Below are 25,695 nucleotides of genomic sequence, written 5' to 3'. Positions count from 1 at the left end.
CCTGTGCATAGCCAGAGACACACTGAGCGTTAGAAGCACCAATGATTAGTGAAGTGTTTCCCATTCAGGAGCTTGTGGAGCAGGACCGTAGCATGTGTGCAACTGCCAACATCAAGCAGCATCCGAAAGCAGGTGAATAACCATTACTCTGGGGGATTGTTAAACAAGACACAGGTAGGAACTCCCTGCTCTTTTCCAATAGTGTCAGGCGATCTTTATCGTCCTCCTGAACAGGCAGACGGGACCTCGGTTTTAACATTTCAGATGAAGGACAGCACTACCAACGACTCTCTTTCACTGGAGTGTCAACTCAGATCACTGCGTTGGGCATTGGATCCACAACCTTCAGACCCAAAGGCCAGAATGCTATCCATTAAGCCAAGCTGACCGCATGGGTCGAGTTGTCAGGTTACAGTGAATAGCTCCAAATTGGCCCCAGCAGTCACAGCAGCACCTGCACTGTCCCTCTCACCAGATTTGGGGAACTCTCTTATCGCCTTTGCATTTGATATGGTTCCACACAAGAGGTTATTAGCAAAAATGCCAAGTGCGGAGAACACGACGAGTGTTGTTCCCCGGGGTTCTGGTCTTGGGCCTCAGCTTTACACCATATATACACGGTTGGCTGTGGGGTGAATAGGAGCTGAGTGGGAGGATTCCCCGTCCCCGGGACTGTCCCGGTGCTGCCCGCGGCTCAGGGAGGCTCAACAACAACAACAACAACAACAATAATAATGACTTATGTGTTACCTATTAATGGGGCAGCAGAGCGAACAGTGGAAGGTTAGTCAGAGGGGGAGGGGAGTGGGGGGTGAATTATATATATATATATATTATTATAAAAGTTAGGTACCCGCCTGAAGCAGTTTTTAAAACCACAACCAAAAACCCGCCCAATGGGGCGTGAAACCCGCCCAAAATGTAGTCACATTGACTAACGGGCGTGAGGGCGAGGAGGAAACTGCGCAGGCGCAGCGCGTATGTCGCGTTGGGGGGGGGGGCGGGGTGAGGCTGCGCAGGCGCAGTGTGTGGAGGGAAACTGCGCAGGCGCAGTGTGTGGAGGGCAGCCGCGCAGGCGCAGTGTGTGGAGGGAAACCGCGCAGGCGCAGTGTGTGGCGGGCAGCCGCGCAGGCGCAGTGTGTGGAGGAAAGCCGCGCAGGCGCAGTGTGTGGAGGGAAACCGCGCAGGCGCAGTGTGTCGGGGTAAGATGGCGGGGCCGCTGGCTGTGGCGGGCGATGTGGTGGTGGACGCGCTGCCCTACTTTGACCAGGGCTACGACGCGCCGGGAGTGCGGGAGGCGGTAAGTGCGGGAGCAGCGATGGGAAACGCGGGGCAGCGGCCGCCCCTCTGGCCTGTGCCCCCGGGGAGCGGCGCGGAGGGGGCCAGTGGGGCCTGTACCGGGAGGGGGGGGGTGTCAGCCTGACTCACTGAGAGCCTCGAGAGCCTCTCAGGCAGGAGGTCGTGGGTTCAATTCCACATCAGGACTTGGAATCACATCGTCTGTCAGTGCAGCGCTGGGGGGCGGGGGGTGAGGATGTGATGGAGGTGGGTGGGTGGGGGTGTTGGTGCTGGTGGTGAGGAGGTGGGTGGGTGGGGAGGTTGGTGCTGGTGGTGAGGAGGTGGGTGGGTGGGGAGGTTGGTGCTGGTGGTGAGGAGGTGGGGGGTGGGGAGGTTGGTGCTGGTGGTGAGGAGGTGGGGGGGTGGGGAGGTTGGTGCTGGTGGTGAGGAGGTGGGGGGTGGGGAGGTTGGTGCTGGTGGTGAGGAGGTGGGGGGTGGGGAGGTTGGTGCTGGTGGTGAGGAGGTGGGGGGGTGGGGAGGTTGGTGCTGGTGGTGAGGAGGTGGGGGGGTGGGGAGGTTGGTGCTGGTGGTGAGGAGGTGGGGGGGTGGGGAGGTTGGTGCTGGTGGTGAGGATGTGATGGAGGTGGGGGTTCTCTCGCTCTAATTGTCAGATGTGCCGTCCTTCTGATGAGACGTTAACCCAAGGCCCCCTCTGCCTGTGCAGGTACATGTTAAAGATCCCGCAGTGCTATTAGAAAAGAGATGGGAGTCTCTCTCCCCCCCACCCCCCCGGTGTCCTGGCAAACAATCTCCCAGAGAAAAACATTGGTCGCTAGTTCCATGACTGTTTGTGGGACACTGCTGAGAGCAAGCTGGATGGTGTGTTTGTTCACAAAATACACAGTCAATCCACTTTACAGTATATTCTGTGAAGCGCTTCAAAATGTCTCAATGGCGTGACAAGGCACTATATCAAATACAAGGCTTATTATTATTATGTTCATGACTGTGGGATACTGCTGTGAGCAATTTGGCTGCTGTATTCATCTACAAAAACACACAAGTGAATCATGTAAAGTAGTTTGAGACATCATCCTGTTGTGAAAGACACTGTATTAAATGTAAGGATTATTATTTATTATCAGAAAAGGAGTAAGGGTGGAGAGGGCTTTAATGGTATAGAGAGAGCGTGAGTGAGTGAGTGAGTGACAAGGCAGATTAGAGGTAGACAGAGGGGGTGGGTTGACTGAGCTCACAGTCCAGGCTGACACTCCAGTGCAATGCTCAAGGTACCATACTTTGGATGAGATGTTTGAAAGATGGTCCCAGCTGCCTGTTCAGGTGGATAATAATAATCCTTGCATTTGATATAGCCCCTTATCAGGTAAGACCATTGAGATCTCTCAAAGCCCTTCACAGGATATAGTGTAAAGTGGATTAACTGTGGGCGACACACAGCAGTCAGTTTATTGTAGCTGTTACTGAGAGCATTGGTGTAGACGTTTCATCAAATACATGGTTTATTACAACTCTTCTGTGCCAAGTAGTGTCATTGCAATCTGACAAACATTGTGGTAGGTGTAATTGAAAATCATTGAAATTTACCAGGATCGTTATTAATTGATGTTGAAATTACACTGGGCCTTTTCCTTAGGAAAATTTCATTATCAAAACCATGAAGGTATCAGAATGTAAATGTCTGGATAAAGGACTGTCAGCTAAAAAGGACTGTCAGGTGATAATGTAATCTAAAAGCGCTGGCATCCAAGCTGGCTTCCACCAATAGGAGAGCATGTAATCAATTCTTTATTCATTTTAATAATAATCCATGCATTTAATTTAGTTCTGCTGGCATCGACACTGTCGACTATTCTATCCTCCTCCACCTCCTCTCAGCTCAACCTTCACGGACCTGCCCTTGAGTGGTTTAGATCGTACTTCTCACACCATCTCCACTTCATCTCCACTAATGGCTTCTCCTCCGGCCCCCGGACCATCTTGTGCGGCGTTCTTCAGGGCTCTGTCCTTGGTCCCCTCCTCTACAACAGCTATATGCTCCCTCTTGGTGACATCATCTGTCAACTTTCACATGTATGCAGATGACACTCAACTCTAACTCTCTGCCTCCGCCCTCCGCTCCAATGCTGTCCTGTCGGATATCAAGTCCTGAATGAGAGCTAACTTTCTCCAGTTGAATGTCAACGACACTCAGATTCTCCTGCTTAGCTTTCGTCAGTGCCTCCATACTTCGGGCGCTGACAGCAACACTGTTCATGGATGCACTGTTCACCTCATGGAGCCAAATTGGAACCTCGGTGTCCTGTTCGATCTTCAACTGTCCTTCATACCCCACATATGTGCCACGATCCGCTCCGCCTTTCCTCACCTCCGTAACACCGCACAGCTCTGCCACTGTCTCATTGCATGCCGCCGAGACCCTCATCCTCTGTGACCTCCTAAACTCCACCAACCAGTTTGCTCCCACCTCTCAGCGAACTCCAGCCTGATACACGTCCCCTGCCTTGCCCTCCTCACCATTGGTGTGTGGGCCTTCAACCCCTTTGCTCCCACTCTCTGGAACTCCATCCCACAGTCCCTTGGCCACACTCCCTCCCTTGCCTCCTTCAAGATCCGTCTCAAGATGCTCCTCTTCAACCGAGCGTTCAGTCACCCTCATACCTTGCCCTCCACCCCTCCTGATCCCAACTACCGGCTTGGGTGCGGATCCCTGACAGTCCAGCACATTGGGACATCCTCCTGGCATGAAAAACACGATACACATGTAATTTTGTTGTTGTTCTTATGATTTGAGATAAATCTTCAGATGAAGCAAAAATAATTTCTGTCATGAATCATACTTCTTCTTTTGATGAGGCTGTCACTTTAAGCACTCAGCAGTGATGTCAGGAAGATCATTCAGATACAGTTCTGTACAGATAAAACCCCAGGTAGCTGAACTAATGAGGGGAGATCCAGTTTGAGCTGGAATTTCCAGCTAAGCGTAATTAAAATGTCAGTAATGCAAAAAATGCATAGGTAGTGCCAGAAAATGCTGTTAATGCATATGCTGGCATTTACCGGCACTGCATGTAAACAACAACTACTCGCAATTATATACGCCCTCACGCACAGTAGTGTCCCAGAGCGCTTGACAGTGGCGGAGCACATCGCCGAGCCCGGGGAGTGGAGGTGACCTTAGGCATGATTAAATAGGAAGGTCTTCAGGTGTGACCCGAAAATGGGGAAGGAAGGGGTAAGGAGGAGAGATCAAGAAAGAGATGTTCCAGCGTTTTGGGGTGTAATGGTATAGCGGTTGCCGATGGTGGAATGGGAGACATGCAGGAGGCCAGAGGCTGTGGATTGGGGGGGGTTAGACAGCTCGGAGAGGTAGGGAGATGCCAGGGCATGAAGGGATTTAAAAATGAGTGTGAGGATCTTGAAACCAAGGTGTAATTACTCACCCTCATTCAAATACCTGGAGCTGGGTGTTTACTGTATTGGCCAAATAAATCAGTTTGGTGTTCAGCCCTCAACAATTGACAATTAGCCATCTCCCTCTCACCTGTGGCATTAACAGTTCCCACACTGCCATCTGTGCCGAGCCTCTGAGCGAGATTGTCAGTTCGTACTCTCAGTGGGCAGTCTGGTGCTGTGAGCTCGTGTCCAGTGGGAGTGGAGCCAACACCACACTCATTTTGTGCTGACTGAAGAGCTGCCAACAAGGTCTTTTTGTTCTGTCAGCCTGGACTGGATTCAAAGCTAGAAATGAGATGGAAAAAAAGACAGCATACTGATGCTCTTTACCCCCAAAGTTATTTATCCTCCTGCTGTGATGTTTGCTAAATTCAACACCTGGAGAGATGAGAAATGAAATAAGAGCTTATTTTAAACCTGGACCGCACAGCATAATTACATTTATAGTGGGCTTTATTATAGTCATGGTTCGGAGGATTGTTTTTTTTGCAGAAGGGATTTAGCAGTTGTCAATCACATTTTCAAGTGTGATTGCAATTAGACTTATTTCCAACAGATAACATTGTTACACTGGCTGTTCTTTTGCAGCTGAAGGATTTTACATACCAATATAAATGGGTCTGATCAAATTTATCTTAGACTTATTAGACAATGAAAGCAGAAATGAGATCCATGGACTATAAAGTGCAGTCTTGTAACCAATATGACTAATCCAAAACTCAACAGATTTATTTTAATATAAAAATATGCATTTACAGTAGGTTAAATCTTACAAGACAGCAGCTGGGATCGTCTGGCTATTCTCCAGCTACTAAATTTGGTGTTTTTTTGCAATTTGAAAGCATGTTATGGCGGTATCTTTGGGATTCATCATTTAGCTGACAAACCTCTAACCAGGTAATTGCATTTTGATTGGCTAATTGACTCAGTGCTTTCATTGAAAAAATCACTCAAGCAAAAAACTTGTTAAAAGATTCATGAGTTTTCTAAAATTATCAACTCCCTTTACCTGGGATAACACCCCCCCACCCTCGCCGCCCCCCACATTGTACTGAATAGTCAGCCTTCAAAGAAAATTTAAAAAACGACTTGTGCATTGATTAACCACATTTTTCTATTTTTTTAAAAATAGAATTAATATTCTGTGAACGCTTTAAGGCATCGGTTTAGAGAAAAGCAGTGGAAAAGAATAGTTGGGCAATAAAAAAAAGGTTTTGTCACGAAAGGTCATCGACCTGAAAAATTAACTCACTTTCCTCTCTCCATAGATGCTGCCTGACCTGCTGAGTGTTCCCAGCGGCTTCTGTTTTTATTTCTGATTTCCAGCATTTTGCCTTTAGAATAATTGGGCAATATTGAGCAGTGTTGGGCAGAAATGCTCATTTGTGCCTCCGATCTCACAACTTTTTTTCCCCCACTTTCTATCTGTTAGGCAGCTGCACTGGTGGAGGAAGAAACCAGGCGATATCGACCTACGAAAAATTACCTGAGCTATTTGCCTACACCTGACTATTCGGCGTTTGAAGTGAGTATGTGGAGCTGTAGCCTGAACACGCCATCTGCATCTTCTCATTACATTCTTAGTGATGTCCAAGTCTTTTAATACATTCCATTAACAGAAATCGGTACATCAGAAGCAATCAGAAATCCTAGGAAATCCCTGGGTTTAAATTTATGTTACCATATTTGCCTATTCTATCACATCATCAAAACCTCTTACAGGATTTACTGTAAAGTGTAGGAGCATGCTTGGCTCTGAGGTAGAAGGTTGTAGATTCCACATAAGAACTTTAAACTCTCAGTCTAGGCTGAGATGGGGGAGCGCTGAATTGTTGGAGGTGCTGTCCTTCAGATGAAATGTTAAACCCAGGTCCCATTGCCTGTTTAAGTGGACAATGAGATCTCATGGTATTATTGGAAAAGTGAATGAAGTGGCCTGGTTGAAAATCCCCAGATAATCACTCATTCTCTTCATTGTTTGGGGAGCACTGCAAACTGTCCGCCGCCTTTACCAAGAAATGCTGTCATTACAATACAGTGTAGTGCTGACACTGTAGTGTCCGGCACCTGTCCCTCCCCCCATCTGCCCCCGGCTTGGAGTCAGGCTCCACCATCCACCTGCCCTGTGTGGAGGGCGCTATAGAAGTGCAAGTTGTTGTACAGTAAATCCTGATGTGGAAAGGCTCTATCTCAGATGCATGGATTATTATTCTAATCTGGTGTTGACGACAGAGATGAATGGGATGTGCCAAAAGGCATCAGGTATTAGAAGAGATTGGGCTTTCTATATCCATGTGACCATTTGGAAAAATGGGTCAGACAGTGAGTTTTTGGTAGGGAGTAGAAGAAGAATATTTTAGCTCAAGCTAATGGGATTGGCAATAGGTTCACGGCTTGTTACTTCGATTCCCTTTTTAAAATGGTTTGAAGATAAATTTACAGAAACTGTACCTGCTCAATATTAAATAAAAACATAACAACATAGGTCCAGCCAGGACAAGACAAACAAATTGACAGAGTGGTTTCAATAGAGAAAGCTCTCCATTTGACCTTAGTATTCCAAAATACCCATCCTGCTGCCCACCCATTGCAGTATCAACAACAAATTACATTTACACAGCAACCTTTCACATCAGGAGGACATCCCAAGCGCTGGACAGTCAGGGGATTTGGACCCGAGCATCAAGCTGTTGATTAAATGAATTGGGTACCATGGCCTCTTATCACCTTCCCAGGTAATGTTCCAGTCATTAATTACCCACTGTGTAAAACCTTTCTTTTAGAAAGATTATACATTGTGTTGTTTAGAGCAACAAACAAGCCAAAAATTACACATTTCTTCTTGCGTTACCTCCATTATGGAAAATATAGGTTTAGCACGCGCACACCCTTTCATCTTTTCACCTTTTCATCTTGTGCAATGCATTGAATCTGCACTACATAAACATTGTATGTGATTAGGAATTAATGTATATTTAAACCAAACTTTTTGCAGACTGAGATAATGAGGAATGAGTTTGAGCGTCTAGCAGCTCGGCAGCCAATGGAACTGCTCAGTATGAAAAGGTGAGTCCACAGATTTAGTATTGAAGTGGTTATTTGGAAATGTCCTTTTTAATTATTTTCTGATATAGTTTGCTAGTGTTGAATTTGCTCTATGTTCAAATCTTCAAATGTGTCCTTGAATCTTCAAATGACCAGTAATTGGTGTTTTATGTTTCCTTCCAATCTCTTTACCTTAACTCATGCAATATGCTGCTTAAATAATGTATCCGAAGCAAAAGATCACTTAGGACATTGACTGCAATGAACATTTGCTTTCTTTGTAGAAATATTAGCCCAGCGCCTTGGGATGTCCTCCCGACGTGAAATGCGCTGTACAAATGTCATTTTATATTTTATTGTGTATTAATTGGTGCCACAGCTATAGCTTGACTTAGCCACTCTGTGTAAAATAGTTACCAGATATTGACAGTAAAGTCCCTGTACTTGGAATAGTTTTTCCAAATACTTATTTAGTTCTCAGTCTTCTCGCTTCACTCTTTCTCTCTCTTTCTCTCTCTCCTCTCTCGCTCTCTCTTCCCCCTCCTACTCTCCCCCATGCAGCACACTAATCTATTCTGAGTACTTTTTGTGATGATAACAATCTGTATTGAAATGTCCTTCCAACTTATGTGGCATTGTAAGTGTGGAATTCCAGCCAAACCACCACCTGTGCTGCGCTGTTCTGTCCAGCAGATTGCAGCAAAGCATCCATCCCCTTTGCTGATATCAAAGATAACTGTCAATCTACAGCCATTGAGTTGCCATTAACTCACCTAATTTGGTTGGCACTTGAGTCCAGGTGGCAAGTGGGACTGGAGTGCAGGCGGGAAGAGGCATTCTCAGTGGGATTAGGTAACTCAGCACAAGACTTTCCTTTGTCTGTTCAACTCAGTAATGTGGTTCATTTATGAGGGGGTGTGACGGCTCTGGCCTGCTTCACGCCCCCCGCCTTGCTCGCCCCACTATTGGCGGGTGGGCCTTCCACCACTCTGCACCCACCCTCTGGAACTCCATCCTGCTGTCCCTCTGTCTCGCCCCCTCCCTTGCCACCTTCAGGACCCACCTCAAGACCCTCCTCTTCAACTGTGCTTTTGATCTTCCTGCTTTCCCCCCTACCCTCTACCCTCCCCCACCCCGACCCCCAGCTCGGGTCCATAACTCTATCTGTCCAGCGCCTTGGAACATCCTCCCGCTGTGAAAGGTGATATACAATTGTCATTTTGTTGCTGTTTGCTTCACTCTCACTGAACACTGAACACAATTGTGCGGCTTGGTGCCCATTCTGCGTTCCTTCAGTTAGATTGATTTTCTTTCCTACCTTCTTGCTCCTGTCTCTTGCCCCTTACAGGTATGAGCTGCCTGCCCCATCCTCAGGACAGAAGAACGACATCACCGCCTGGCAGGAGTGCGTCAACAACTCAATGGCACAGCTGGAGCATCAGGCCGTGAGGATCGAGAACCTGGAGCTAATGTCCCAGCATGGCTCAAACGCGTGGAAAGTTTATAATGAGTAAGTGGCTTTTGTCTATCAACGCTTTACAAAATTATAACGAGTCGTCAAATCCAGTGACCCTTCACATGACGCTTACCAACATCTTTTATAATGATTTGAATCAGTCAAAACCAACACAGTAACTGAATTGCACAGTGATTGTTGCACCATCTCTTATTGTCCCTCCCTACCTACATCAACAAACCTATGCTGTGTACCCCAACAGTTGCTAGTCTAATCCTGCTACTAGCCATTCATCCAGGCAGAAATTTGGCCATTTATAAGATCTGAATGAAGTATGTTTCCAGTTAGTAATGCTCTGGATCAGAATGTAATAATAATAAATCTTGCATTTGATTTAGCGCCTTATCACATCTTCGAGACATCTCAAAATGTTTCACAAAATGTAAAGTGAAACAACTATATCCTGTGCCCGAAATCCGGCAGTCAATTCCGCACACAGTGTCCCATAAATAGTCATGGATTAAGTGACCAAATTCATATTTTTTTTTGAGGAGATTATTTCCCCCGGAAAAGCAATCCCCCAACTGGGTTCCTATTTACTGCTCAGTAAACAGAGGAGTGTGGACTAAGGAAACTTGCCCAATGTTTTGCGCTGCCCGGACAATGTTGTTGTCAAACAACTTTAATCGAATCAGGTCCTCTCACTTGCATGGTGAGTGCTCTAACCACTAAGCCACAGGACTCGATGTTGTGGGTTCAAGTAACATATCAGAACTTTGAACAATGTTCCATAAACAGTCGTGGAGCGAGTGACCAATTTTATTTGGGAGTTGTTGGCCAGGACACCAGGAGAGAGAAACTCCCTTCTCATTTTGGATAGTTTCACAGGATCTTTAACATCCACCTGAACAGGCAGATGGGACCTCGGGTTAATGTCTCATCTGAAGCACGGCCCTCCGACAATGGAAGATACCCCCAGTACTGCATAGGAGTGTCAACTTAGACGATATGATTTCAAGACCCCAATGTGGAGCTTGAACCCACAACCTTCTGAGTGGGCGAACTCACCTCGCGAGCGAGAGGACCTGGGTTCGATTCCTGGGAGGGCAAAACGTTGGGTAACTTTCCTTACTCCACACGCCTCTGTTTACCTAGCAATAAGTAGGAACCCGGGTGTTAGTCAATTGGCGGTTTTCTGGGGGGTAATGATAATTTGGTCACTCAATCCACCATTATTTGTGAGACACTATTGAGCGCAATTGCCTGCCGTGTTTTCACACAAAATTTAGTCAATTCACTTTGCAATATATTTTGTGAAGGGCTTTGTGACATCTCGAAGAAGTGATAAGATGCTATATCAAATTCTGGAATTATTATTGAGTTTTCTTCCTGATCAGCCCCTATATAAATACTGCAGCCTCAAGAATTCAACAACTTTGCCAGCAGTTCAAAAGATGGATGGGTGTGTGAACACTCCCAGATCATACGTCCGGTAGTGGAGTAATGTTTTCCTGTATATCAAATGCAAGGTTTATTATTATTACTAATAAAAAGCAGCTGAGTTAAGGATTATTAAAATGAAAACATTATGGAGTACTGTACACTTTGTGATTGATTTTACATTGCATGTTTGCTGGGAGTACCCAGAAGGCCTCCGAAATATACCTACAAAGATTAATTTTTGCATGTGGTTGTTAATATAATCTCATGGTAGTTCTGTCTGTGAGTTTGGTGGAAGAAATAGTGTCTTTGTGAGTCAGATATTGTTTAAAAAAAGTGTTTGAAAAATTATGTGCTAGGCACCATTTCGCCAGTCAGGCATTCAACACACGAATGCCTGGCTGGAGAAATGGTGCAGGAAGGAGGGCTTCAGGTTTCTAAACCACTGGGACCACTTCTGAGGCAGATGGGACCTGTACACGAGGGATGGGTTACAGCTGATCAGGGCTGGGACCAATGTCATTGCAACAAGGATAACAAATGCTGTGGGGAAGCGTTTAAGCTGATTTTGAGGGGGTGGAGTTGGGATCAGAATGTAGCATCAGCGAGGGGAAACGGGTTACATAGTGGACGAGGAGAGACAAATAGAAATGAAACAGGGAATAGTCCAGCAAACTGGAAAAAGATGGGGGAGAAATGTAGAGTGGATTAAGCCGGTCTTGGAGTGCATGTATGTAAATGCACGAAGCGTGACGTAAGCTTGGTGAGCTGCGGCTCGAGTTGCCACATGGGGTTATGATGTAGTGGCAATTACGGAGACTTGGCTCAAGCAAGAACAGGAATGGGAGCTGAATATTCCTGGCTACAACCTATTCAGGAGGGATAGGGAAGGGACAAAAGGAAGAGGGGTGCAATACTCATTAGGGACACGGTCACAGTCCTGGAAAAAGACGATGTGTTAGAGGGTCCAAAAACTCAATCTATTTGATTAGAATTACTCTTAGGTATTTACTATAGACCTCCAAATAGTGGGAAGGCGATAGATGAGCAAATGAGCAGATGAGCAAATCCGGAAGCAGATTTCGGAAAGATGCAAAACCAATAGAGTAGTGATAATGGGGGATTTTTTCAATTATCCTCACATAGACTGGGAAACGCGCAGTGTAAAGGGCAAGGAAGGGGAGCAATTCCTGAAATGTGTGTGGGAGAACTTTCTGGATCAACATGTTTCTAGCCCAACGAGGAAGGAAGCAGAGCTGGATTTAGTTCTGGGAAATGAAGTGGGGCAAGTGGAGCAGGTTTCAGTAGGAGAGCATCTGGATAACAGTGATCACAACATCATTAGGTTTAGAATAGTTATGGAAAAGGACAACAATCAATCACAGGTAAAGACCCTCAAATGGAGGTGGGCTAATTTCAATGAGCTAAAGAGGGACCTGGCCAAGATAGACTGGAAAGAAAAATTGGCAGGTAAGACAGCAAACGAACAATGGGCAGCCTTCAAGGAGGAAATAATTCGGGGACAGAGCAAATATATTCCCACAAAGGGGAAAGGTAGGACAGTCAAACCTTCTTGGATGACTAAGGAAATTGGGATTAAAATAAAACAGAAGAAGGAGGCTTATGACAAATGTCAGGTCCAAAACGCAGGATAATCAAATAGAATATAGGAAGTACAGAGAAGTAATTGGTATTGGGACCACTACTCTTTCTGATCTATATTAATGATCTGGACCTGGATATATGGAGCACAATTTCCAAATTTGCAGACGATACTAAGCTAGGAAACGTAGTTAATGGTGAGGAGGATAGCACCAGACTCCAAGAGGACTTAGACAGATTGGTAAAATGGGCAGAAATGTGGCAGATGAGGTTTAATGTGGATAAATGTAAAATGTTGTATTTTGGTCGGAAGAATAAGTAGAGGCAGTAAAAGCTGATGGTACAATCTTAAAGAGGGCAAATGAACAGAGAGACTTGGGAGTCCACATAAGCAAATCTCTGTAGGTGGCAGGACAGGTAGATAAAGCTGTTAAAAAAGCATACGGGATACTAGACTTTATAAATAGAGGCATCGAATTCAAAAGTCAGGAGATTATATTGAATATTTATAAAATGTTGGTTAGACTGAGTTCAGTTCTGGGCACTGTACTTTAGCAAAAATGTTAGGGCATTGGAGAGGGTGCAAAGGAGGTTTACCAGGATAGTTCCAGGAATGAAGGACCTCAGTTATGAGGAGAGGTTAGCGAAACTAGGATTATTCTCCCTAGAGCAGAGAAGATTAAGAGGGGATTTAATAGAGGTTTTCAAGATCATGAGAGGATTTGATAGGTTGAACCGGGAAAAACTGTTCCCACTGGCAGGTGGGTCAGTAACCCGAGGACACCGATTTAAGTTAGTTTCACCCAGTGAATTGTTGGGATCTGGAATGTATTACCTGAACGGGTAGTGGAAACCGATTCACTAACAACTTTTAAGTGAGAAGTAGATGGGTATTTGGGGAGGACAGGATTGCAGGGCGATGGAGAGAAAGCAGGCCAGTGGGATTGAGTTGGGTTGCTCTTTTCGGAGCCGGCGCAGACACAATGGGCCGAATGGCCTCTTTCTGTGCTGTATGATTCCATGACTTTATGAAATTTCACAGCTCTTTGACTGTTTCTCATTGCCCCATTGACGGACCCATCCCATTTCACTGAGACTTGCAAGTCTCACTGAAAATTGGTGTAGAACTAGCAATCATGTAATTATGGTTCACATCAGTCAGTTGATGCTAAATAAAATGTTGTTCACTATCATAGAACTCACTATTCCTCTCTCACTATTAGTAACCTGGTCCAGATGATTGAAAATGCTCAAAAGGAACTCCAAAGGCTGAGGTGAGGTTGTCTTATTTTGTAATTGGTGCGTCTCTCCCCTCCCCTCCTCTCGCCGCTGGTATTCTCCACAGCCTAGCTATCTGTGGGTTTCTTTCACAATGTGAAAGGACAGATTTCCCTCTATCGACCTCATTGCGAGATTGTGGAGTTACAGAAAAAATCCTGCATTTTTATAGCATCTTATCGCATTAAAACAATTATCAACAGAATAAAAATTAATGATCACCTTTTATGCGATTAGGTCATCTGATCCCATAACCCAATATGGCACCTGGTGTGTGTGAAGTGTTGGTGAAATTGTGCTGTTGAAATTTTACTTTATGTATTTAATATATTGTCCCTTTGTTTCAGGAAACAAATTCAAGACTTGAATTGGATGAGGAAGAATGACCAGCTGGCTGCAGGCAGTAAACTACGAGAAATGGAATCCAAGTGAGTTAATGGCTAGATGTTGCAATTTTCTCCTAAACTCACATGATTAACATCTACTTTACCCTTATATAACACCTTTTATGTAGGGATTCACCTCAGAACACATCTTATCACAATCAGACACTTTGATTCACTTCTCAAGCTTTCTACTGTTGCCGATTATTTCAGTGACACCATTAACAACAACAAGATTACATTTGTATATATCTCTCAGAAGCACTATTAGACATCACTTTTGAGTCTGAGCCCCGGCAGGTTGGGAGTAACGGGTATGGGGAGGTAACCCAAGGTATAATTAGGGTTTATGGTTTTTGTGGGTTTAACTGAAACACTCCCGATTTTAAAAACACCCTCGACACAAAAAAAGAAATTGGTGTATATCCATTAAACACCCAAAAACTCTGTATGTCGTTACCTGTCCTGACGTTCACTGGGCATGTGTGAGGACACAGTGACCCCCTCCTCTCACAAACACGTCACCAGGTGCCCCTGCACACAAGGTGGGGAGAGATGCCTCTCATTCATACGCAGTGCCTCACTCCACTCACAAACGTGAGGGGGGGCACTGTGTACACACGCTTCTCTCCCCTCCATTTGCACAGATGTGTTTGAATCTGAAAGTGAAACCCCCCAAAACTTTAGAACTCAAAAAAATGATAAAAATAAACTGAAACTATATCCCCAAAAATGACTTTTTAAAAAGACACAAGAGTTGCAGAGATGGCAAACCGGTTGAATGCTTGTTCACCAGTGCAGGGGCCTGTGACATGGAGCAGATCTGAGGATGTGGGACCACAGGAAATGGTGGTGCTCGGGTGGGGACAGTGGCCCTCAAAAAGAACTGGATACAAATCGGATGTCGACTGAGAAGAAACAAACGTGAAATGTAATAGTTTGCATACTACTGGGGTAAAAGTAAGAGGCAATGATAATAATAATCCTTGCATTTGATATAGCTCCTGATCCTGTCATCAAGACGTCTCACAGTGCTTCTGAGAGGTTTAATGGTGTCACTGAAATAATTGTCAAAGGTAGGAAGCTTGAGAAATGAATCAAAGTGTCTGATTGTGATAATGTTGGACATTTTACTTGATGAATAACTATGCATGAAGGACATTTGGGTGATTCATTCACCAGTGTGAAAAGGACCACTGGTAGGTTAAGATCTGTGCATGCCCGAAAATGGGGTGGAATGTGCTGACACAGCTGCTGTGAGTTGATGATGGATTTTAATTCACACAAGATGAAAAGGGGAATACAGAGGGATTAAGAGGATTAACTGGAAGGTCAGAGGAAATGAGATTCACCCAGGGGTAGCTGGAGATGAAAAAGAAAATGGTGTGTTTGGGGGGTGGAGAGTGGTTGAGAGGAACATTATGTCGGAATAATTAAGTGTTATAATGGTCTCCAGTTGTACAATAATTTTTCTTCCCCAATGGAAAATAATTTATTTATTCTAACGTTCTTTGAGCCATGTGGCTAGTGATTATATCAGTGCTTTTACAGGCTTCAGTCAAGGTTATTGTGGCACATTAACAGCCATTACCATTATTACTCTTTTATTTAGAACATAAATCCAATAAATCCAATAAAGGTACTGTAGAGTTAATGAAAGACTGTAATTTAAACTTGGTGCAGATGTCCGTAAACAGCTCCAGGTTTGTCCTTGCATTTCAAAAATTGGATCCGAACCTCTCAGTTAAATTGCAGCCTTGTTATTTACCCCCATCTCTCCATTATAATATCTAGGTAAGTGACTGATGCTCTGACTGATGATGTCTGGAAACTTAGTAAATAACATGTTCTCATAAAGCATTTGAAACTCTTGTTGATTTGGCAATTGGCCAAGTACTGTCTATAGGAGCCTTGAGACCGCTTCCGCAGTTGGTGTTTTTTTACCCTCATTTTTTCATTATCTAAGTATGACACTTTATATTCATATTGCTGAAATCCTGTTTTAAAAATTCATAACCTTTAATTTCCCATGTTTTTGAAACTCTATAGTGATTGCAATACTTACCTGAATACATGAAGCCGGAGATCTGGTGATGCAAGCATGCAGTGTTCTGAAGGCTGTATAAAGCGGCTGAGGTTACAGTTTGCTACTCTTCATGTCTCTGCAGCCACAATATAGTGTTAGGTAGTTGAGAGAGGTATTTTAGAGTGGATAGAGGGTTAGAACTTAACTGTTTTCTACTAGGATTTTTCTTTGGCGTTGTTAAGAATACCTAGCACGTGGTGAAAATGTTAAACGATAGTGAGTGGTGCATGAGTCTGTTAGCCCGAGTTCGGAACACATTGCTAACACTTGTGAAGCTGTATTTCTTGTGCTGAAATGCTCTGATTCTTGCTGTGATAGCAATCATTCTGTTCTTAATGTGCGACTTCCCTGTGTGACTTTCCTGCAGTTTCCTTACTCTCATAAACTAGCAGGGATCAGGCTGCAGTTTGAGATTCTTTGTAAAAAAAACTCTTATTAGAAATGAGTCTCGTCAAGGTTATATTGATTGTTCATTGTATCTATTAAAGGAGCAAGCAACCAGTAATGTTTTTCTCTGGAAAGTACTGTGTCAATTAATAACTGTTTGAATCCAACATTATCCAGACTTTTTTTTTGCTCTTCCTGAAATAATCTGTTTTTCCATCCTTCAGGATTGATTTGCTGGCATTATTGGTCTGGCCTTGGTGCAGTCAGTACTCAGGCAACACTGTACTTAATGTGCTGAGTGGCCTGGAGGAGTTCTTTATTGCCCTGCTGCTCGTGGATGCTATCCAGAGATGGCCTGGCTGAAACTGACATTGCAGGAACTATAGGTCTTTGTGCAAGTTGTAACAGCATTAAAATACAAAATGCAAAATTACATTTGTATAGCGCCTTTCACGTCAGGAGGATGTCCCAATGCGTTGAACCTGCATTGCAGGTTAATGGGAAGAAAGGAACTTTGCTTTGGATGTGACTTTGCTGATATTCAAAAGGCATGATTATAGAGAGCCTCAGGAATTGACGTTAGCTGCATTTTTCAACATTTAAAGAATTTGTTAATTCTGCTCCAAATGTGCTGGGAAACGTGGATGTGCCAGGAGTTGGTTGAAATAGACTAACCAACACTGTATTCAAACGCTGTGTTCAAACACGTGCAAATTTAGACGGCTACTAACTTCCGCCTCCCATCACTTTGTTGTGTTTCAGCTGGGTCGCATTAGTTAGCAAGAACTACGAGATCGAACGAGCCATCGTCCAGCTGGAGAACGAGATAAACCAGATGAAACAGCAGCAAGGAGATGAAAACAAAGAAAATATCCGACAGGATTTCTGAGGGCTGGCTGACAAGCCTCCTCCCTGGGTTGGGTACTCTGTGCTGAGAGTGGACTTGAGCTCAGATTGGTACATACACACCAGCTAATTTCAGCAAATGATGCAGGTAGTAGTACATTGTAGTGAAGAAAATATACTTTTATTACTGTGTATTGTGTAGTGTATGTTTTGTATCAAATAAGACATGTTAAATAATCGTCGTATTGCCTCCTTGTCTCACAAACATTTAACTGCCTGGTATTATGTGCATTTGGCAACCAGGGTAGTTGACGCTTGGAAGAGAATTCCCTTCCCTTCTCTCCTTTCCTCCCATTCAATGTTTTCAGACTGATCTCCTTCTTTCTGGACTAGTTATATGACTGTGGCAAAGTATTGGTAGGATTTATTACATTTTTATAGCAGAAAATTTACCAATAAAACATAAAAGGTAATTAAGTGTACTTGTTATCTGCTGTGTTTTTTGGAAGATTAAGTACCTGATGATTGATGAATGAATGCTCTTTGTTGGGTATCTTGTCAGTATAATTGAGAATTCTAGGTGACTACTCTTTGCTCAGACATTTGGAACACAACTTGAATTATACCCCCTCTGCACAACAGGCAGCCACCCTGAATTTTCGTTCCAATATCTTTTTGAGTTCATTTCATTTTGTTCAACGCAGCATTTGTTTCCCTTCAGGGCAAAAGGCCCACGGATTGTGTTCATTTCCTCGGTCTTGCTACAATATAAAATCTACTTAAGAATCTAAGAACATAAGAAATGCTGGATGAGAAAAGTCCATCTAGTTCGCCTTCCACCTGCCTGGCGGTCCCACACATATATGTCCCAAACTCCCTATGTACCGTATCCCATAATGTTATTTCCGAAAAGAAAACTATCTAATCTGTGTTTGAAAGAATCAACACTTCCTGCTTCAACCGTCTCCCTGGGAGCCTGTTCCACTCACTGAAATAGTGTTTGCGTAGATTTGTTCTGAATTTACCCCTTCAATCGCATGCTGTGTCCTCTGGTTTTATTATTCTGGACAAGTTGAAACAGCCTGTCATGATCTATTGTTTTGCCCCTTTAGAATCTTAAAGACAGCAATCATGTCGCCTCTCAATCTTCTCTTTTCCAGTGTGAACACATGCAATTTACTTAGTTGCTCTTCATAGTCCAGTCCTTCCATTCCCTCAATCATTTTGGCTGCCCTCTCTGTATCTTCTCGATTTCTCCAATATCCATTTTTGTACCGTGGTGACCAGAACTGGACACAGTATCAAAGTATGGTCTAACCAATGGTTTATACAGTACTTGAGATTAATACATACTTGAGATTAAAATTAGGCTCCAGCAGAAGATACAGGTGCCTGGGCAAAAGGAAGAGCCTAAAAATTGGGCCATCTATCATTTTCCCATGACTCCATCCAAGGAATGCTGTTGCCCTGAACACAGTGAAATCTTGGTCTCCCGTGAGGAAAATAGCTCTATACTGTCCCCTCGTACCAATTCATAAAAGGATTGCAGCACTTGGGATCCGGTTACTTGAAGGTAACTATGATTTGAGGTATATTTCAGAATTAGTCTCTGTCGTCAGGAGAGAAGAGGGAAATTAGTAGATGAAAAATGTAATATAAGATTTAAGATAATTGGCGAAAGAATTGGAGGGGGATGAGACATTTTTTTTTACACAGAGAGTTGTTATGGTCTTGAATGCACTACCTGAAAGGGTGATGGAAGCAGATTCTATAACACCTTTAAAAGGGAATTGGATAGGGACTTGTAAAGGAAAAAATTGCAAGGATATGGTAAAACAGTGGGGGAGTGGGACTGATTGGGTAGCTGGCACGATGGTCTGAATGGCCTCCTGTGCTGTAACATTCTATGATCCAGTAATGACCTCAAGCTAGCTCTTTCACCAATTTGATGCTCGGCAAAGTGGACTCGGGTGTATTTTAATGTTTTAAAATGCAGGTGTCATCTCCACCCGTGCAGCACTAGCTAAGTATCCCAGACAGAATCTGCTTTCACTCCCTGCATTGTGGGTTTGCTTTTTTCAATAACTGTTTGGACAAGTCACTGCATCAGGATAATCGATGGCTAGAGATCACCTCCAAGAGCGAACTAGTAATGCTGTATTACTCACCGGTGATTGTCCCAAATGGATACTCAACAGTTTTGCAGGAATACAATCCACATACAAAACTAGGGACATGTAAGCGACAGACGGTCTGACCCTCTGAGAGGTAACATTTATTCTCAGCATCGCTAAAGATATCTGGAAAGTCAATGAAGCATTAATTCCATCCCTTGGGTTATTCTTAAAGCTCTGAAAGAATTTAGGCTTTATTGGCTGATGAAATCAGCGTTTGTGAACGATGAACTTCTGAGAGGCAACGTTAGCAATGGCAGAGATGAGACGGTTCCATCTGAGATCAGAAGAACTGGTGAAGCCGAGAATGGTCATTGAAGAACGATGATCAGAGGAATTCAAGGTAAGGGGATCTATATCTGCTGGTTAGACTTACAAGAGAGAAGAAGATATTGAGACTTTAACATGTGGAGATCAAGATGTGGTGCATCCACTGCACTTTAAGAGGAACAGAGAGTTTTAACAATAATACTTACAACAACAAATTATAATTATAATAATAATCCTTGCATTTAATATAGCGCTTTTCACGTCGGGAGGACGTCCCAAAGCGTTTCACAGAACACACTGTAAAGTGAATTGACTGTATATTAGTGGGCGAACGCGGCAGCCAATTGCTCACAGCAATGTCCCACAAACAGTCGTAGATTGAAAATGACCAATTTTTATTATTGTTTTTGGTTTTGGAGGGATTATTATTAGGCATGTGGAAATTATATTTGTATAGCACCTTTATTGTCAGGAGGACTTCCCAAGGCGCTGGACAGTCAGGGATCTGCACCCAAGCTGGTAGTTGGGATCAGGAGGGAGTGATGGGTAGGGGTAGGAGGGTGACCGAAGGCATGGTCCAAGAGGAGGGCCGTCTTGAGACAGGTGTTGAAGGAGGCAAGAGAGGGGGCGAGGCAGAGGCATTGTAGGATGGAGTTCCAGAGTGTGGGGGCAGAGAGGCTGAAGGCCCACCATTTGGGCGGATAGCGCGGTGGACGTGAAGCAGCTCGAAGCGCACTGAGCTCACAGAGGTAGGGAGAAGCAAGGCTGTGGAGGGCCTTGAAGGCAAGGACCAGGATCTCAAACTGTATCTGTGTGATGGGAAGCCAGTAGAGCTGGCTAATAGGGGTGATAGGGTCGCAGAACTTGGTGCAGGAGAGGACACGGCTGCAGAGTTCGGGATGATAAGCAGCCTGTGGAGGGAAGGGTTGGGAAGGCCAACAAGCTGGGAGTTTGCATAGTCGAGCCTGGATTTTGTGAACGCATGTATGTGGGTCTTGGAGGCCTGTGGTGTGAGTCAGTAGTGGAGCCGTGCGATGTTGCGGAGGTGGGGAAAGGCGGAGCAGTTCATTTCACGGACGTGGGTGAATGAAGGACAGTTGAGGGTCGAACAGGACACCGAGGCTCCGTATTGAGTTTGTGAGGTGTAGAGTGCATCCATGAAGGGTGATGCTGTCAGCTCCCGAAGTGTGGAAGTGCTGACGGGAGCCAAGCAGGAGGGCCTTGGCCTTGTTGACATTCAACTGGAGGAAGTTGGCTTTCATCCAGGACAACAACAAGATTCCATTTATAAAGCGCCTTTCACGTCAGGAGGACGTCCCAAGGCGCTTGATGTCCAACAGACAGTCTGAGACCAACAGTGGTCCTGGAGTCGAGGGTGGAGGCGGAGAGAGAACCCTTGTCTACAGATGATGTCACCAAGAGAGAACATGTCAATGTTGAAAAGGAGGGGACCAAGCACAGAGCTTGGTTAGATATAAAACCTGTAACACTGAAAGTTTTCAACGCACTTAACAGAGAATTACAGTCAAGTTTAATGACTGTATTTGTAGGCAAACAAGCACAGGGTTTCGGGAGAGCTCCAGAGACCAGGGGAGGGATAGTGGCTGAAAGCTCAGGTACTAATTGCAGGGCGGAGGGAGTGGGAAACGTTGAGGAGTGGCAGGAGAATAAGACTGGACAAGATGGCATAAATGTGAAGGGATGCGATAGAGAAGGATTCGAAGGTAGGAGGAGGATGTGAATTTCTTCAAGTTAATCTTTGCATTTGATATAGCGCCTTATGTCTCAAAGCTTCACAGAATATGATGTAAACTGAATTGACCATATTTTGTGGGCAAAGTCCGGCAGCCAATTGCGGCACATTAGTGTCCCACAAATAGTTGTGGATTTTTTTGTAGGGGTTATTACCCCCCGAAAAGTGATCCGCTAATTAACTAACAACCGGCTACTTACTACCGATAAACCGAGGCATGTATTTCGCCCACATATATAGTCAATTCACTTTACAGTATATTCTGTGAAGAGCTTTAAGACGTCTAGAAGACATGAAAAGCGCTATATCAAATGCAAGGATTATTATTATTTATTATGTGGAATAAGGAAACTGGCCTATGGTGTTGCCCTGCCTGGGAACCGACCTTCGGTCCTCTCGCCTGTGATGTGAGTGCTCTAACCAAAATGGGTTCATCCTACATGAAAGGCGCTGTATAAGTGCAACTTGTCACACAGGAGATGGGTTGAGGTTTACTTAATGTTACTCTTGCGTCTGCAATTTCTTAAAACTAATGGGGTTACCATGCCTGACCTGGAGGCCAGGCTCTCAGGTCAGATACGGATCTCCTTGATGACTCTAAAGACGAAGAGCAAGCCCCTCCTTTTATATTTTTTAACTCTTCCCCTTTCCCTTTCCCTCGCTCCCCTTCCAATGTACTACTTGGTTCCTGCCCCAGGACCCACGTGACCCTTTCCTGCCATTTCTGTTGCAACACTCACCCAGGTCACAGACTTTGTGTTGGCAAGGCTGTACTGCTTTAAAATTGTATTCCGGTCCCCGGACCACGATTGTGCTTAATGCAAAATCGTCTTAATTTATACAAACGCTATATACACACAGACTATCTTCAGCAAACATCATTAGAAAGAGGTAGAGCATTGATTAAAACAGGGTGACCTTCACAGAATCATCTAACCGCGTGAACCAGACCTGGCCAAATGTTGGCCAGATCTCTGCAGGATTGTCCCTGTTTCCTCCCTCCAGACTTCAGTCTGAAAAATCTGTTCCTTCAGGTCCCCAGTCCCAGATTAGAAAGTTTACTTCCTTGTGGCTATTGTTTCTTCAATATCACTGCTTCATCTCTCAATAAAGGAATCAGAATTAATCTCTAAAACTTATTTTTAACAGTTGGGATACTGAAGAGTTGAACTGCAGGACAGAAAAACGATGCTGAGCAGATAACCAAATCTTTCCACATTGCTACCAGATGGAACTTTGACCGCAGTCTTCAAAGAAATGGGATCTATTCTATTGCTAACGCAACTGTTGTCAGTTGTACAACACTTCGAAGGCTGGAGCTTTTTCTTGGCTCTTACCCTGCACCTGGAGTTGTGATTGGGCAACAAAATCTGCTTCATGTCCAGGGAAGTTGGGTTGGTCTCAGTGTCGCTGCTGATGTAATGTAGGCTGATGCTGCAAGTGCTGTTAATCTCCAGGGAGCAGTTGATATTTACAATAATAATTCTTGCATTTTTTATAGCGCCTCATCACTTCGTTGAGACGTCTCAAAAGCGCTTCTCATCATTATTATTATACTGTAAAGTCAATTGACTGTATTTTGTAGGTGAAACACGGCAGCCAATATTAATAATAATTGTTGCATTTGATATAGCGCCTCGAGAGGTCTCAAATCGCTTCACAGAATATACTGTAAAGTGAATTGACTATGTTTTGTGGGCGAAACACAATTGGGCAGCCAATTGTGCACAGAAGTGTTTTTTATTTTATTGAGGAATTATTATCCCCGGAAAGTGACTAACAACCGGGTTCCGAGTTACTGCTAGGTAAACCGAGGAGTTTAGAGTAAGGAGACTTGCCTAAGGTTTCGCCCTACCCGGGAATGAACCCAGTTCCTCTCACTTGCAGTCTTTCCACTTTAGCAACTCGGAGGTCAGTGACGAGGCAGATTTATATCAAACATTTATTCGGAGAACCAGCCATTGATTTGTAATTTGTATCACTTAACATCTTGTATCTCTGCCAACTCCAGTCTGTCTATAATTCCTCAACAACTTCTTTCTCCAGAGCTTCATTTTCACAATATAGGTGTTCAACTGAAACCACAACAACCACTTGCATTTATATAACAACCTTCGCCCACTGTTGTTCTGGTGACAATCCTGAGCAAATCTACCCTGAGCTTTCACTTTGGAGGAAGTACTGCCGTGTGGTACCACGGTGGAGGTGGCTGTTTCATGTTCCTCGCACTGTGGAATTGACCGTGATCTTGCGCTAAGAAGTTTTGTTAATTGTAGATTTACAAGCAACCAAAACAACAGTGCTGCCTGCTGGTGAAAACGTGAAACATTTAGAAAAATCGGAGACAATCAGAAAACATATGGAAGCAGACCAAATTTGTGGCTTTTTTTTCCTCTCTCAGAAAATTGACCAGATTTGCAGCTGGAACGTTCTGCTGTTTTAATAATGATAATAATAATTAGTGCATTTGATATCTGTTGAGATTTCTCAAAAGATGTATTGTAAAGTGAATTGACTGTATTTTATGGGCAAAACCCAGAGTGTATGTGATAAATGTAAAGACTGTTGAGATTGTCTACAGATAAAGAGTCATTCACAGCCATTTCATGGCCACTTTATAACCATTACCTGGGTGGTGAGACATTTCAGTGTTATAGACCTCGCTGTATCAAATGTAGGGATTATTTTTTATTTTGTTTACCTACGGAGTTCCGCAGCATCCTTTACAAATAATACCACCATCCCAGGTAAGCAACAAATCCCCAGACAGTTATTTGATGGTGAAGGGGTCACACACCTGATCCTCATCTTGCTGAACCAATGATTTTTGAGCACAACCCTGCTGAATTTCTGCCTTTCCTAGCCCAGGTATGTTCAGGGCAATTTTAATGCCTCTCATTGTGCTTCGCTATCCAATTTAGCAAGAGCTGGGAAATGATTCTAAGGTCTGTATTGCTGAGTTACATGGTACATTTGCCCAGTGGTCATTCACATTTTGAACCTCAAGCTATTTACATTATATGCATGACTGTGAGAATGCAATATCAAAGGACCTAGTAAGTATGTTGATATGCTAATCATTTTTCTACAATTTAAATTATTATTAGGTTTACCCCATTAGACAGGAGGACAATCCTGGTGTCTGGGTCTGACATTAATGGCTGTTCTTTACATGTAACCCTATGTAAGGTCTGGAAGGAAAGGAAAGAGTTAACATAGGGAGTCCCTCCTATCCTTTTCTTATTTGGTGTGATACTAAAAGAGAGTTCACATCTTTCGGTAACAGGTGAAACAAAACCGAGGTCACTGTCTGTTCAGGTGGATGTAAAAAACCCCAGTCACACTGTTGGAAAAGAGAAAGGAGTTTCTCTACTGGTTTGGGATTGACAAACCCCCGAAATAAAAATGGGTCACTCACTCCATGGCTGTTTGCGAGACGTTGCCGCACAGTTAACCACACAGTTTACTGCAAGTTTTGGTGAAATCCTGCGAGTGCTTTGAGACATCCCGAAGAGGTGGTAAGGTGTGTTGTGTGTGTGTGTGTTCTGCATATCCCTCGTGCCCTCCGTTCCACCATCGGCAGCCGCATTTTCAGCCACTACGCCCCAAAACTCTGCAACACTCTTCCTCTATTCCTCCGGCTTGCCCTCTCCTTCCCCATCTTCAGGTAATGCCTGAAGACCTTCCTCTTTGACTGTCACCTCCCCCTCCCCTGGCTTGGCGTTCTGCTCTGCCACTGTCAAGCACTCTGAGAAGCTACCCTGTGTGAGAGGCGCTATATAAATGCAAGTTATTGTTGTTGTTGCAGTCGCTCTGCCCCGTCCCCTTCCTCGCCTCCTTCAAGACCCGTCTCAAGACCCTCCACTTTGACCATGCCTTCGGTCATCCCCCTTCCACCCTACCCTCCAACCTCACTGATCCCGATCCCCAGCTCGGGTCCAATACCTTGATTGTCCAGCACCTTGGGATGTCAGTGTGAAAGGTGCTAGACAAATGTGTTGTCGCTGTTGCTGCTGCTGCTGTTGTTGTTACTCCTGTTGTTGTTCCATCATCCTAGGCGACTTCAATCCTCCACTTCACCCCCTCCTGCTCCACCTCCTCACACTTCTCTCTCCTCTGAACTCCTCCCTCTCTGGCCCACCTCTCGCACCAACCCACTTGCGGCGCTTAGTCTTCTCCACAGCACCCTCTCCAGCACACTCGACGCCTTTGCCCCCCTCATC

At 44.4% G+C, this 25,695-nt stretch overlaps 1 protein-coding gene across 1 annotated transcript; it reads left to right on the top strand.

Moving 5' to 3' along the window:
- The first annotated feature begins 1,194 nt into the window (after nucleotides 1–1,194).
- On the top strand, nucleotides 1,195–17,745 carry bcas2 (BCAS2 pre-mRNA processing factor). The gene is given in 7 exon segments (NM_001292927.1): nucleotides 1,195–1,300; nucleotides 6,185–6,277; nucleotides 7,748–7,818; nucleotides 9,146–9,307; nucleotides 13,519–13,569; nucleotides 13,921–14,001; nucleotides 17,192–17,745. Coding segments are annotated over 7 exon segments (678 nt in total). The 5' UTR covers nucleotides 1,195–1,207; the 3' UTR covers nucleotides 17,319–17,745.
- Nucleotides 17,746–25,695: the final 7,950 nt, after the last annotated feature.

The sequence above is a fragment of the Callorhinchus milii genome, unplaced genomic scaffold, assembly GCF_018977255.1.
Source record: "Callorhinchus milii isolate IMCB2004 unplaced genomic scaffold, IMCB_Cmil_1.0 Scaffold19, whole genome shotgun sequence".
In the NCBI taxonomy this organism is placed as follows: Eukaryota; Metazoa; Chordata; class Chondrichthyes; order Chimaeriformes; family Callorhinchidae; genus Callorhinchus; species Callorhinchus milii.
Note: the sequence above shows the minus strand (reverse complement) of the source record. Positions and strands in the feature narration are given on the sequence as shown.